The sequence below is a fragment of the Cibotium barometz genome, chromosome 3 (genome assembly GCF_041138505.1).
Source record: "Cibotium barometz isolate CiBa-2024 chromosome 3, ASM4113850v1, whole genome shotgun sequence".
Lineage (NCBI taxonomy): Eukaryota > Viridiplantae > Streptophyta > Polypodiopsida > Cyatheales > Cibotiaceae > Cibotium > Cibotium barometz.
In genome coordinates, this window is record NC_141048.1 from 37,532,329 (window position 1) to 37,548,109 (window position 15,781).

At 45.5% G+C, this 15,781-nt stretch overlaps 1 protein-coding gene across 4 annotated transcripts in view; it reads left to right on the forward strand.

Moving 5' to 3' along the window:
* The window catches only part of RNL (RNAligase), a 121,346-nt gene that overhangs the window by 20,288 nt on the left and 85,277 nt on the right, over nucleotides 1-15,781 (forward strand). For all 4 annotated transcript variants that reach the window (XM_086776323.1, XM_086776327.1, XM_086776319.1 and 1 more), the window contains 3 exons: nucleotides 4,413-4,495; nucleotides 4,699-4,798; nucleotides 6,659-6,737. In XM_086776323.1, coding sequence (XP_086632449.1) covers nucleotides 4,413-4,495; nucleotides 4,699-4,798; nucleotides 6,659-6,737 — 262 coding nt within the window. The remainder of the gene's footprint in view (nucleotides 1-4,412; nucleotides 4,496-4,698; nucleotides 4,799-6,658; nucleotides 6,738-15,781) is intronic.

A 15,781-nucleotide genomic window follows, 5' to 3' on the forward strand; every position in this document is an offset into this window, starting at 1 on the left:
AAAGTTCCATCAGTTGAACGCCATCGACATGATGTCTATGTTCATGAAAAACCAGCCCTGTCCACCTTTATGTCAAGAGAAGCCAGCCCCTTTCCACTCAGGAGAAGAGCGCACACTGTCTGTCCCGCACCGCCTGCATCTGCTCGTTTGCCAAGGGAAAGAGAGAGAACATGACGTGCTGACACCCATATCTGCAGTGGCTATTCAGTCCACCTGCAGCCAGTCCAGCAGCCACCTAACACTTTCCCAAAAAGCATGCATAAGGAGGTATTAAGCTGCGCATGTACACTCTGCAGTCCATCCACGTGCATCCTCCACGCAGCCGACTTGTACCTGCAGTTCAGCCCACGTGCATCCTCCACGCAGCCGACTTGTACCTGCAGTTCAGCATGCCTCTGTCTCCTGCCCTGCCCTACACAGACACTTGGGAGAGAGAAAGAGCTCAACGTGTTCTCCTGTGTACACTGCCGAACAGCCCTCCTCAGCGAAAAAGCACACACACATCTAGAGATAGGTGCCCCTTCTGCCTGCCAGCCCCTCTTTTTCCCAAAAAGCACACGTGGCCCCAAAATAGCATATGGGCCACGTTTTCTTTCATAAAAGGCATTAAAAATGATTTTAAAGGTTTTTAAAACCTTTTAAGTTAAAATCTCTTTGCCCCCCTTCACACTTGGGGTTTTCCACACATGGGCTTCCATTTTCACTCCCACCTGATGTCATTCACACTGTCCACCATGTCCCCGTGCACACCTGCATATTGTCCAGAGAAAAACACAGGGTCGTGACAAAGACTCTAGGAATGAATAAGCAAATATAGTTAAAATTGCGTTACGAGTGGACTATAAATGACCTTTGACAAAAATGCGCATTGAGGGCGTGGGCATGTTCAGCATGTAAATACGAGCCGCATCTACTCATTTGATTAGCATGTTACATTGTCCAGTCAGCATTCCATGCTAGTACATCTAGTGAGTATATCAGTGTTACAAACTATGGTTTGAAGGGAGGATCAAAGCAAGTGCAAAAATCCGTACCTAATAATAAATCTAATAAAAATGTATGCTTAGGTAAAGGAAGGAAGATAATAATCTCAAAATCACATCAAATGTTACGATCCTTAAACGTGGGATGCATACACATTGATACGTGGGATTTACACATCAATATTGTTTGGGACATGTGGGCGTTGAGTGGGAAAACCAATGGCAGCATACTATTGCACATCACTGCATATAATAATATGTGTGAACAGGTAAGGTTCGTGGGTGACGGTTGTACGCCAAAGACCCAGTGATGTGTAGCATGGGGGTACTAGTGGGGTCACATGGGGTGTGTGTGTATGGCGTGTGGCCGGTAAGGTACACACTAGATGCCTGGGGTCACTGGTATATATAATGGTTGGGTGGTTTGTTGGAAAATATATCATCTCCAGATGGTCAAAATGTACCCTAGTATGCTTGTACTGGTCATTTCTGTGAGGCCTTGCATTAACATATCTAGCAGACATCATTTAGGATTTTTCTAGCATTTTTATGAGTCTTTTTAGGCTATTTATGGCATATTTCTGCCTCACGACTGCTGTCGGCTTGCTATACAACTAGGCGACTTGCTCATATGGGAGATATATAAGGGTTCACACCCTTCTCATATCTCATCTCATTCTTGCATATTTGTTGGAGGTCTTGCAAGAGTCTCTTATTCTTGTAAGCACCTACGGGCTTCCCTTGTGCTCATATTAAGCAATAATCAATTGTCTACAGCCTTCTACAGTTGGAGTTGTGCCTACAACCTGTGTTTTCTCTTTCTTTCATGGTATCAGAGCCCAACATTGACCTACATGCAGGAAAGTGCTGCGTTTTTTTTGATTGGAGCAGAGGCTTCCTCAAGTGTGTTGGCGTTTTTGCACCTGTAGCGTGAGGCCCTTGGGTGAATATCTAAGAATAGAAATTAGGAGAAGACCTTGGGATAGACCCATAATAGTAAATAATCAAGTTTTCATTTAGTAATTTTTTAAATGCATATATCATCAGAGATTGATAGCATCTTGAGCACTCCAAGTTTGAATATTTATGCGATTCAACTTGTTTGGAAGTAAAGTTAAAAAATAAAATGATCATGCTAAGGACGATAATATTTCCACTTAATATATATGATGTTTAAATAACAAGGACTATATATATAACGATCACCAAGGACTATCTATATAACGATCACCAAGGACTATATATATAACGATCACCAAGGTTTATATATATAACGATCTTTTGGAGGCTCAGGCCCTTTTCTAGGTGCTGAGGACAGGGTTCTTGAGGGATTTGCTTTCTCTATACCCTCCTCCCTTTCTTCTCTCTCCTCTTGCTGTGCACAGCTTGAGAGGAGGCTATTTGCTGTTTTTTTACAGCCCTCTTGCTTCAGAGAAGGTTTCTTGTCAGAGGACAAGGCTTCAGGAGAGTTCTCTACTGTTGCTCCTTCTCTTGTTGATACTCCAGGCTCCAGTACGTTCACAACATGGATTCCCCGCTCCCGCTCCCGCTCCCCATGTGGTTCCTCTTCCCAATCTTTCTTCTCTGAGTTTCTCTCATCTAGTTTATGCTTCCACCCCTACCTCTATACTATCCTACACTCCTCCCCAAGTCAGTGACTCCATGAAGCTTACAACAACCAACTATCATATATGGTCTTTCTACACTCAGTTATTGCTAGAAGGAGTCGGTGTGTGGATGTCCATCTCCACACCTCACTTGGTGGACCCTGCTTTGAGAAGCATATTGGATGCTTGGGCCCATCTTATCATCATCCATGACTCCGTCTATACAGGTAGAGTTTTTCTTTACCCGGAGTAATGCTCATTAGATGTGGATGGAGATCTAGAAGAGGTTTCGACAGTGCAGATTGTCAAACTGGAGTCAGATCTGGAGAAGATTATAATCAATGAGTCAGATAACATGGTTGAGAAGATTGGAGAGTTCACCGGTATCAAGTTGCAGCTGGAGGAGTATCAACAATCCAATCCATAAGCTTCTTGGAAAAGTGCCTGCTTGCTTTGATTCTTTTAGGGATCATATTTACTTCCGTGGTCCTCTCCCCCCTTTTGAGGAAGTTGTGAGTTATCTCCACGACAAGTGCATGCTTCGCGGAAAAGGCAAGTTGGAGTCTGCTTTTGTTGCCCAAGACAAGGGCGAAGGCGAAGGCGGAAAAGGAAACCAACAAAAAAAAAAAGAAGGCAAAGGCAAGGGTAAATAGGATTCAAAGGAGTCCAAGGACAAAAGCAACGAATGTGATTATTGTGGCAGGAAAGGTCATACTGAGGCTCGTTGCTTTGCTTGTCGCGATAGCTCTCGAGTAGCCGAAGCCAAGTATAAAGCCTAGGATGCTTCCAAAGCATCTTACAAGGACTACACCAAAGACAAGGGCAAGGACAAAGTGTGAGAGGAGGGATCTGCCAAAGTAGCATGCATGATAGTCACAGATCCATCCACTTCTTTACAGGATTCACTCGTCGTGATCACAGAGATGACTTCTCCAGAAGAGGTTAGTGACACACCTAAAGCGGTGGAATGGGTTGGTGATAGTGGTGCTTTTGCCCACATGACTAACCCCTACTAGCCTACATGTTCAATAGAGCCCTTTGTGAAGGATTTCCACCCGCTTGGTCCACCAACACCATCACCCCCATCCTCAAAGCCGGAGATCCACTTGATCCTAATAATTACAAGGGACGATCATGATTGGCCACACATTAGCCAAACTCTATATATCTTTCTATCTTTCGTAGACGTTAATATATCTTTCTTTCTTTCTTTCTTTCTCTCTCGAAATTTTTTTGGTTTATGAATGCTGAATTTTGCTCTAACCAAGTTAATGATTCCATCTCCAATCTTCCGCATGTAATGGTGGTATCCCAGTTTTGACGCTCGGTCTTCAATTCCGCAAGGAAAGTTTTTCTTTTATGTGGCTGGTTTATTGGTGCTCCAGGGCAACTTGTCAAAGCAGTCCACACAGATAGTGGATGGTTTGTTTGCGTTCGGGAAGATCACAAGATGAGCTGAGAGGATCCATATGGTATCCGGGATACATCCCGCGAGGAGAGCTTGTCCTTGAGCCATCAGCACTTAGGGGTAGTGACAATGAAGTCCATGAAAAGGGCCTTGTGCCTTAGTACTGGCCTTCATATGATTGTCTTTTTAGGTAATAGAAATTTTCAAAATGTGAGAATCTGCTATACATCAAGCATTCAACTATGTAGGGAGGGCCTTCTGCCGTATTACCGGCCTTCATATACGATTGTCTTCTTAGGTAATAGAAAAACTCAAAATGTGAGAATCTTCTATACATCAAAGCATTCAAGTATGTGAGGAGGGTGTTGTTCAAGTTTCTAGGGCACATGTAATTTGTATTCTTTGTATTACCAGGTTTCTTTAAAGCATTCGGGATCTCTTTTTATGTACAGCGGTGATCATGGCGGGGCTTTTGCAAAAAACAGTTTTGGAAACTTGTAAGTAAACTCAAGGAGCATTATTTTTTCAACAGAAATTTCTCACGAAACAGTGCAGGATCATGCTTGCTAGTTCATAGAGAGGAAAGTAGAAAGCTAGATTGTGTAGAATACAAGCATGCAGGCTACCAGCATGCAGCTGGTCACAGGTATCTGCTCATTTCGTTCTTTGAGCACCAATGTTTTGAGTGGACTGATTGCAGGTACACTGCTGTAGGGGTATTTGTACTTGGTAAGACTTTCCAAGAAGCTTGGGGTGCTCAAGCAGCAGAAAAACAGAGGGAGTTCAATACATATCTTGAGGTAGATTCCTTTCTATTTAGATTTCTCTTCAAGTTTCTGAAATGTTTCTAAGATTTGATCCCAAATTTTGCGAACATAATGATACATGTGGACTGCCGTCAACAATGTCCTGGTGGCACAGAGTTGCTTGATTTTTCCAATTGTGTTTCATCAATCATCAAAGAACAATGGGTTTAAAAATGGAACATTGTCATGATAAATGATATATGAATGAAGACTACAGTTTTCATCTATAAAAACTGAGAACAGACAGAGATGAGGAAGAGAGAAATAGGAGTAAATTTCTTGATACTCAATGTAATCCACTGTTTATTTCTGAACTGATCGAAGCTTACATGCCAGATTCGCTATTAATTGAATTGTTTATTGAGCTCAAAGAGCAGGCTTGTGAACAGAGCAAGCCCAATCTCTGTTGAAGCCTGTTGAAACTTCGAAGTAGGAAGCCTTGGACTGATCTGCACTAATTTGCTGCTGTCTAGGCTGCTTCTGAGAGTTGAATCTGTTGCTTTTTGGGCTTGTTCTAAACCTCTTCAAATCTGGTCTCCTCTCCCTTGGCTTCTCCAAATGACTTGTAGAATATGGGCACAATGGAAGAGAGGATCTTTTTTTTAAAGATTTTCAAAGATTAGGTCAACTTGTGTTAGTTGCCCTAGCTTTGTTTTTCCTTCAGAAATTAAGGCTATCTTCTATAGAGAACCCCCTAGCTTATTATCTCTTTTCATGCTGTATGGAAGTGTGCCAGTCTAGCTATGCATGTGGTGAAAATCATGCTTGTCTATATAACCAGTCTAGCTATGCATGTGGTGAAAATTATGCTCGTTCTATATAGCATGTTACTCTGTGGGCCCATTGTGGGGGCATCAAGGTGTGGGGCTGCACAGGTTTGCCAGCTAGGTGGTCTGTAGAGGGGGTGTTGTGGGTAAATGTCTGCTGCATCTTGGGGCCGCTACCGCCCACCTTTTTCGCATTTGCTCCCACCACTGCCTGTGCATTGCAGCCCACTTTACTGCATGCTACACAGCTTGTTGTGCCTTGATCACCATGCCATCTAAGCTCTCGGATCGGTAATTGCAGGTTCCATCTCTCTGTTGTGCAATTTATGCATGAGGGTTAATTCAGCTGTGCTAATTTTAGAGGTATGTTTTGCCGCAGTTTGGTACTATTGGGCTCGTGATGCTTGGTTTTCTTCTTACTGACTTTATAGGTGTCCTTGATGGGAAGAGAAGCCATCTCGCTTGTCAGCGCCATGTTGAGCTATGGAAGCACATATTTGGGGATCGCATGCAAGCATAGAATCCTTCAATGTAACCTGTTTGGGTGCTTTGTCTGACAAATTGGAAGGATTGTAGGAAGATACAAACAAATGGCATCTTGAAGACCCATTAAGACTAATTCTCAATACTGTTTCACACAGACGGAAGGGTGCAAGCACTTCTTGTTCATTTATTCAGTATCCCATGCATCTTGAAGACCCATAAAGGCTCATTCTCAATACTGTTCCAGAGAATAGAAAGGGTGTGCATACTTGTTCTTAGTATCCTAGTCCAACTTGGAATGAGTAGGCTATCGAAGGGCCTTCAAAGTTTTTTTTTTTGTTTTGCCGTGGAAAGGATAGATTTTGTTCAAGGTAGAAACAGAAGGTCAAGTTACTGGTTTGTTTGTGATGATGTGTCACATTTCATTAGGTTTTACCTGGCCACCTCGCGGTCTATTTTGAGATCCAATGTTATGTGGTAAAAGTGGGATTTCCAATTGGATTTTTTTCCCCTGTGATCATCAATTTTTAATAAAGAAAATGCATGCTAGCCTAACTTTGGAAAAGAAACATTAACCTCACACTGGTTTAGTTTGTCTTTGCAGTCTTGCCACTTATGCATTTCAATGGAGCTTGTTACAGCTGTCTTGGGTGACCATGGACAACGGCCACAGCGTGACTATGGTTTGTATATACCTAGAAATAATCATTGCTTATTTTTGAAACTTCGAATTGAATTTTCTAAAGAGAATCAACTCACCGTTTATTAAAGGTCTTGCCTAAGATTTTATCTTGGCATTCCATGGGCAAAGATAGTGTTACATGTGGAAGCTTTGTGTCTTGATTATAACAGAGAACAATCACCAACTATTATGCATGAGAAGAAGAAGAAGAAGAAGAAGGTATAGTAACGTCTTGCAAAAGACATAACTGGTCTATGAGACAGAAGGTGTACAATGTGTTCATGGAATCTCATTGTGGAAAAAAAAAGACAACATAACAAAAAAAAAACTAACACCAATCCCTAGGTAAATATAGATATGTATGGATCATCATTGTCATCCTCATCATGGAGGATCACCATCCTCATCATCGTGGATACAAAGTGGGTGTAGAGGATACGGTGGTGTGAGTGTGGAGAGGGAGATATCCATCGATGTGTGGTAGGGGTCCATAAAGGATGTCCAACATCGGTGAGGTGGTGAGGGCCCCTAGATCCGTAGGGCCGAGGAGAAGCTGGGACGAGGTAGCAGCTGGCCGTCCGGCTCTCCGAAGTGCGGTGACACGAGGCAGGGAAAGTGGGACCCTCGTCTCGCGATTGTGGTGGCCACATTCGTCTAAGTGTCCTCCTGTGGGCTGGAAAAACTGTTGATGGTAGACTGAGATGGGTGTCGGGGCCAAGGATTTCTTAATAGTAACTCTCGATGTCATCAGATCTCCAAGAGGAAGAGTCCAAGACAACGCTGATCTTGATACTCCATAACCCGAGACAATGGCCCAAACCCCTCTCTGAATAGGCAGTGGAGTCTCCCCCCGATCTCATAATACACTGGGCATTGACAAATATAATGCTCCTCAGACTCCATGGTAGGGATCCGTGAAGCTCTGCCAACCTCAATCTTGAGCCTATGGGATGAGACCCTTCGTTGTCACATGCACTCTGCACTCAGTGCATGGTGACAAGATGGCTCATCATCAGAAGTGCAACAGTTGTACAGTATTAGAACCCAGTAGGATGATATTTGTCGTACGCTGTGACCCCATTGTACATCCTCAGTCCAGGATAAGTCAGGCACGAGCTACGTAGGTCATTCCTTAGCCTTAGCGGGTCAGTCAGTCAGTCAAGTCCCTTAACCCACTTGGAGAGAATCATTCATGCATGTAGAGTCAGTAGAAGCCTTAGAGTTTGCATCAGAAAGCACTCTGCATCCTGCATAATATGCATTCATATGCCTGTGCATCATTTAGAACATCCCAGAAGTCTTAGGGAATTTACTAGGATTTATCTGGTATTTTTCCCATATTTTGCAAAAACAAACTTGCACACAAAACACTTCAACGCCATTGAGGACCTAGAAAAGGAAAACAAACAGGGGGAGCTAGAGTGCTCCTGCAAACAGTACACGGACACCGATTGGCCCCAAAACGCAGTGGCGCCCCTTGCGGTATTTCTTTAATTGATTATAAGAGCTTTGATTACAATAAGGCTGGGAACTCAGCCGTCATAGTAGAACTCCTGAAGCCTGCAAATACCCTGCATCATGGCTTCGTATCCACTCGGCATCCACAAACAAGTCCAGCCATTGTTCACCTCAAAAGACTCTCACACATTGAGTCCTGCATACAGAAGTCTTCTCCCATGATCAGGACTGCCACAACCATCCATAGCCTCTCACCCTATGAACAGCATCACACCCTGACACATCCAGTGCTTCTGCATCACAACACAGACTCCCAAACTGTCTCTCAAAAGAGAACTTGTGTCACAGCACAGCATACCATACAGTCAACACACCTGTACCAACCCTCTCTACCTTCCAAGGATACTATCCATCTCTGTCATGGATTCCCTGTCCCCTGCCCAATCAGTAGCAAGGCTGTACCAAACATGTGTCCATTCCTGTACCTTCTGCCTGCATGTGACCTATCTCCTGGAGAAACCCAAAAACATGTTTCCTCGAGAAACCTACGACCTGTTTCCACATGAAACCCTTAGGCCTGTTTCCCTTTGAAACTTCTGTCCTGTTTCCATACAAAACCATTCATGGCACCATTCAACAACAGTGCCAACAACGGCATACATCTAGTTACCTGTTCCCTCATGAAACATCTGGAAACATAGAGATGCCCATAATTGTAGGTCCCTTTGTTCCTTTCTAGCAGGAAGAAAACAATCTACTCCATGAGCATGCAGCCATGCGAGCTTGCTTCACTCCCATGCCAAGAAACACATTCAAGCATGTACTTGCAGCCGGAAACCCAAAACAGGCCATCAAATCAGCCCCATGTCTCCTTCCAAGAGAGAGAGAAAAGCCCATGCGACTGTCTTGTCTCCTGCTCAATCATGCGTTTCTGCCCTCTTGCAATCAAGCCCATGCGATTGTGCCAAAGAGAGAGAGAGAACCCAAAAACGTGTTGTTCAGCCTCTTGTACCTCCTGCAAACCAGTCCACGTGCAGCCAATCCAGAGAGAGAGAGAGAGCAGTCCTGCAGCCCCCCTCCACCAGAGAGAGGGAATCCAAAAGCGTGCTGTTCAGCCCTGCAATTCCTGTAGACCAGCCCGCCAGCCCTTCCAAAGAGAAAGCACTCCTGCAGTTCTGCTGTAGCCAACCTCTCTCCAAAAAGCATGCACAGCATGAGTTTAGCCCTGTGCGCAGTCCAGCCTGCTTGTGTGCCAAGCGAAAGAGGGAGAGAGAGAGATCATGTGCTGTTGCTTCAGTCCGCCAGCCCTCCAGAAGAAGAAGCACACACGTGCCCTGCCCACCAGGAAAAACCAAACCAAAAAGCATATCCTTCAGAATCCAGCAGGCGCCTCCCAAAAAGCATGAGAGAGAAAGAGGCGTGCCCCCCCCCCCCCCCCCCAAAAGTAGAGTAGCCTCTATAAATTACCTAGGGGCCTCCCAAGGTTATAAAACCTTTTTAACTTTGAAATCTTTGTCCCCTTCACACTTGGGGTTGTCCACACATGGGTTTCCTTTTCAACTCCAAACTGATGCCATTCACACTGTCCTCCATGTCCCCGTGCACACGTGCATACTGTCCAGAGAAAAACACAGGGTTGTGACAGTAAGCCCCTCTCAGGGCTCTGATGAGTCTCTGTATAAAAAATGACATCCCTGCCTGTGAGAATCTCGCTCAAGCCTCTTGGATTCGACCGCAGCATGCCAGTGCAGTTCCATACTGCCAACCCCAGGTGTTTGGTCTCATAGACCCCGCGTCCCTATTTGGGACGGCGCTCAGTGATAATGTCTCTACCATCTCTGTAGATAGCCCACTTACCTGCTCTGCGGGCCTCATGAACAGTCACCATCTCCACACGCCGGTGTGCCACCTGTGCTGGAGTGAGATCATCTCCCATGTACACCTGTGTGCCCTTGAGGGCAGCCCGCTTGTCTAAGAAGGCCTGTCTACTGGTGGCATCAGGGAATCTAATGATGAGGGGTTGCTCTCGTGTCATATCCTTTCCTGCCCTCCATGTGTCTACAAAGGGGGGGGCGATCCTGTCCACTCCTAGCATCTGGCAAAGTGTCATGGCATCCTCCTTTGGGGAAGCCCCTGCCTGTAGCCCCCAAGCAGAAATAATGAGGATAATGAAAGGCTGTTTGTTATGCAGCATGTCGTGAATGCCATGTCTGAACTCGCACATGGAGGTTCCTATCCTTCTTGCGTTTCTCCTCCTCGAGAGTCTCATGTATGATGCTCTGCGGGGGTTTGTGCTTCTTCACCACCTCCACCCAATCTTTCTTAGTGGTCTGCAGTTCTTCCCGCAGCTTCTCACTCGCAGCTTTCAACTGCTCCAAGTCAGTCCTTAAACCCTCCTGAATATTCAGTTCCCCTTCCTCCCATGTATGGTCCTTGACCGTAGCCTTTAGGGCTTCCATTTCTGCCCGGAGTTCCCCTATCATTGGGGTAGCTTCTGGCATTCCTGTTTGTTGCAGCTGGGTCTCTTTCAACATCTGAATCACCTCTTCCTGGTGGTTCACTTGGGCTGTCAGTTCTTCAATCCTGTTGTTCTTTCCCTGTATCTCCTTGCGGAGGCCTTCCAACTGTTATTCATGTTGGTTCAGAACCTTGTCTAGCACCTTCTTTTGTTCGCCCAGTAATTTCTTGGTGTTGTCCTCCACTGTTTTGATGTATGCCTTCGCTCTTGTAGGTTCATTGTGCTATTTCCCCCTAGTTGCTACCTTGGGGGCCTGAGCAAGGGCGGGTGGGAAAACAAAAGGCAGAAACGCAGTGTACGAACATGCGCAGCCTGACGAGCACAGAGCAATGGAGCAGGGGAGGGGAAGCGCGCCTGTGTACAGCACGGAAGCAAGGGCACAGGGTGGACACGCAGTGTACGAACAAGCGTGCAGAGTAAGGGAGGCGGAGGGGAAGCGCGCAGAGCAAGGGAGAGAGAGAGAGAGAGCTATATTAATGTCTACGGAAGATCCCGAGGCCAAAAGTAATACAATGGTAGCGTGGATATACTGAGCCATGGAAAACTGAAAGAAAAAGTAAAATGAAAACATCTGATAGTACATGTGATCAACATATGATCTTGTGTAGAGTGAGATATGCTGTGAGCAGATGATTACGATACCCGCCTCGGCCAAAACCGATTTGATGGTGGAGTGAATGTCAGGCCTCTATGATGGGAGCGTGTACTCCTCAATCATCAACCTTCTTTACATAGGGAATCCTGTTGGCAAGCTTTACATTCATTTTCAACAATAGTAGATTATCATGTACAAACTGTTTCTTCAATGATGATCGGGACATGGAAAATCAAATTAGTAAACACGAATTGCAAAATCCAGAAAAAAAAACAAAGACAGAAAATGAGTGATATATAGAGAAGGCCTACAGTGTAAGGCATTGAGTCAGAATGAGCCAGAAGTTATAGCTAATACAAGCCAGATTAGAGGTAGGCACACTATTATACAAGATAAAAAATCTAGATTCTACTATGCCAGGTATAGGGTACAATAAGTGATGGGATGGAAGAGCTGAATAAAAACAATCAATCAATCTTGTATGTTAGGCAAGGGCCCATCCAGGATGTCCATCATGGGTGAGCTGAGAGAAAGAAAGAAGAAAGAAAGTTGTATTAACGTCTTTAGAAGGCCAAAATGACCTATGAGACCAAAAGGTTACATCATATCCATGAGGTACATCATCCTGACGTGGCCGTGGGCGAGGGCCATGGGGTCCGGGGCGTTGAGCTCTGCATAACTCGGTGGCTCTGTTGAGTGTCACACCTCTCGGCCGAGCTCCTGCACTAGCCTGTGTTTGGGTATGATGGGTGGATCGGTCCTCGGAGTGTTGGTATGGAAGAAGTCGGTGAGAGCTCTCTGTGCTGGTCCTCGAGCAAGTACAACTGATCTAGATCTCACTAAGGATTCCTTGTGTCTACGGAGCTCTAGAAGAAAAAGTCCCAGACATCACTGATCCAGGAAGTCCATGATCTTCGAAAGTGGTCTGAACCCAGCTCGGAAGAGGCAGTGGAACCTCCCCCGAATCTCATAGTATATAGGGCATCGGCATATGTAATGATCCTCTGTCTCGGGCTCTGTGTGACAGAGTTGGCATATCCTATCCTCTGGTGCGGCCGCCCTGGGCCCATATTTGGCAGTCTCCACTCTCAGCTGGTGGGACGAGGTGCGGATCTGGCCAATCGCACATCTTACCCCAAAGGATAGGTGTGGCGTGGGCGGATGATGAAACCATCCTCTGTCAGGCATAGGAGGTGATCTCTGTAGAAGGCCATCTTCGTCCCCGGTGGACGACTAGGTGAACTCCATGTCCTCTGAGTATCCAGTCTGACAATGTCCTTCCTGATAACCCTGTTCCACTTTGTGCGGCTGAGAACAAATGACGGGGCCTCTATGCTTTACTGGAACGGGGGGGAGTGCCTCCATTTGCATAACGTGCATGCCAAACCAAGTGCCTACCTTTAGTGTCAGCTCTCGAGGACTCCAGGGGGTATCTATCAAGTGGAAGCTCCCATAGCCTGTGCCAGTATGTCACTGTCTCGAATAGAGCCTCTGTCACTATTGGTGCAGCCCCCATCTCTGCCCGCACAATCTCATGTGGCACTGATGGCTTACTCCTAATCATGCATGAGATCATCGCCACTAGGGGCCTCTCCATGGGCTTCCACCCATCATATACCTCCTTTGTATCTGTCTCGGCCGGCTCTCTCCTCTGTCTCCTCCTATGGTATAAGCTAGGACCCCAGATGGGATCTATTATTGAGCATGAGTTGAGTATTTTGGCAGAGACACAGGGATTGTGAGCTCCAGGCCAGGCAGGTTTTCGACGGGGATACTCGACATTAGATCGTATCTTTACGCTCAGAGCCATTATTGAGGAGGGCAGAGCACATGGTCGGAGGATATATTGTTGCTTTGTGGATTTTCGCAAGACTTTTGATATGGTACCACAGGCTAGGCTGATGCTGACATTGGGGTACCGCCAACACTCACTTGGGGTTACTTACTTTATATGAGTCGGTCACTGGCAGAGTGAAGATTGCGGAAGGAAACTCAAACTTGATTCACAGCACCATAGGGGGGAAACAGGGCTGCCCTCTGTCTCCGACTCTTTTGGGCTATACATTGATGAGGTTTCGGATTTTATTGATAGAGGAGAGGGGAGAGGTGCTTCCTTGGCAGGAGTGTGGATAGCATTTCTTATATATGCTGATGCTGACGTTGGGGTACCGCCAACACTCACTTGGGGGGTACTTACTTTATATGAGTCAGTCACTGGCAGAGTGAAGATTGCGAAACTTGATTCACAGCACCATAGGGGGGAAACAGGGCTGCCCTCTGTCTCCGACTCTTTCGGGCTATACATTGATGAGGTTTCGGATTTTATTGATAGAGGAGAGGGGAGAGGTGCTTCCTTGGCAGGAGTGTGGATAGCATTGCTTATATATGCTGATGATATAGTCCTTATAGTAGATTCTCCAGAGGGGATGTAGAGACATTTGGATGCACTACATGCCTACACGGAGGCCAGGGACCTCATGGTCAACCTGGGCCAGTGTTGCCAGGCGTTTCTGAAACGGCAGGTATGAAACGGGTTTCATACGTTTTGAAACGTTTCATAAAAGGTAAGAAACGGGTACAAAAAGGTTTCATACAAAATAGAAAAAGCATGTATATTTTTAACTTGAAATATACAAAAGAAAAAACTGTTGACATAACTACCACATTGAATTCATTTCAATAAAAACAAAATACATGTAAGATATGATGATATCACAAATCATGTGGGTGATCACTGATGACTAAACAGAAATCAAAAGGATCACCACTCAAAATCCAAGATCAAAATAAATAACATGTCCAAAGTTCAAACTAAATAACATGTCCAAATAAATTGATGCTGGCAGCTGCTACCTACTATCTGCATCCTCATCTGCATCCTCATGCTCATCCTCATCTGCATCTTCTACCTCTGCAGCCTCACTCTCAAGGTCACTGCCGGTAGCGGAGTCCTCAAATGCCTCATCCTCTAGAGGTGCAAGTGCACCACTAGTACTAGCCTCTCGAGAAGACTGTGTAGTGCGAGCCGGAGCCATGATCTCCTCATAGAGCATAGAATAGATGTCTCTCTCCTCTTGAGGAATGGTAGGATTCTCCTTGCACTTCATGATATCAATCTTATCTGGATTCACTTGGCGAGGCTCAATGGGATGACCCTTTTGTTCTAGCAATCGGAGATTGCAATGACAAAAGACAAGCCTCTCCAATTGTGCTGTGGAGAGTCTATTTCTCTTTTTCGTGTGAAAAAGAGCCCATGTACTCCAGTTCCTCTCACAAGGCCTTGAACTGCAATCCTGGGAGAGAATTCTCAATGCAATCCGTCTTTACATTGTACAAAAAAGAATGTTAAGTTAGAGTCAAAAAGAGAGTAGCATTTGAATGTACATTTTGAAAGAATAGGAAGACTCAAGAGAAAGACTCAAAGACTAAAGTTAGAGCCCAAGGGTGAGCACCTGGCACGCGAAAAGGTAGTGAAATCATTGAGAGCTTCACCAATTCTGTCCATGAACTCATAAAGCAGCCCAATGGTACTCCCCTCCGTGTGTGTAAGTCGAAGGACACTATACATGGGCTGTAGTGCCTTCACAAGTCCCTTTGCATCCTGCCACCCATGACCATACGAGAGAATGCTATAGACTTGGGCTCATCCTTGTCCTCCCACATGCTGTTCATTCACGACACACAATAGTGCGTAATAAGCCATGTCGCACTCTCACTAGTCTCTCCACCACAATAAACATATATGCAAACGGAGTTTTGGAGGGCTTTAGAAGCTCAGATCACTATTGGCCCTGTACATGCTCAAAACCTTTGGCCTCTTTGTGACAAAGTTCACCATGGTACATGCAACTGAAAATACATGGCTCACCCAATCAAGCTTCCCCACATCCTCAATCATCAAGTCAAGGCTGTGTGCTGCACAAGGTGTCCACACAATCTTGGGGAACTCCTCCTCTAACATCCTGCCCATGGATACACAATTGGACCCTTTGTCTGTGATCACCTGCACAATGTTATTAGGCCCAATTTCATTGATTGCTTGGTGCATGTGGGACATAATGAACTCCCCTGTTGTAACCACTATCCCTGGCACCGATGCATCTATGGCACGAATGAACATTGTGCCTTTGCAGGAGAACACAAGAATGTTGTACACATTTCTCTTCTGCACATCTGTCCATCCATCACAAAGCAAAGTACAACCATACTTTGCCTTGCCCAAGTGGCCTTGAGAGGCTCCATCTCCATCTCCACAGCTAGTTGCTCCTTGTGAAGCTCAGTAGTGCGCAATGTCTCGTAGGAGGGGCCATCCCACTCACACCCAATGCGGTAGATAGCTCTCATTGCCTTCTTCCATCGAGGAGTCATGACAATGTGGAAGGATAGTCCACATTGAATAAACTACTTCATCAACTCCCTCGTTGCCTCTTTCATGGCAGCCTTTTGCAGCCCTGCCTGCACATGTCCTTTCTTG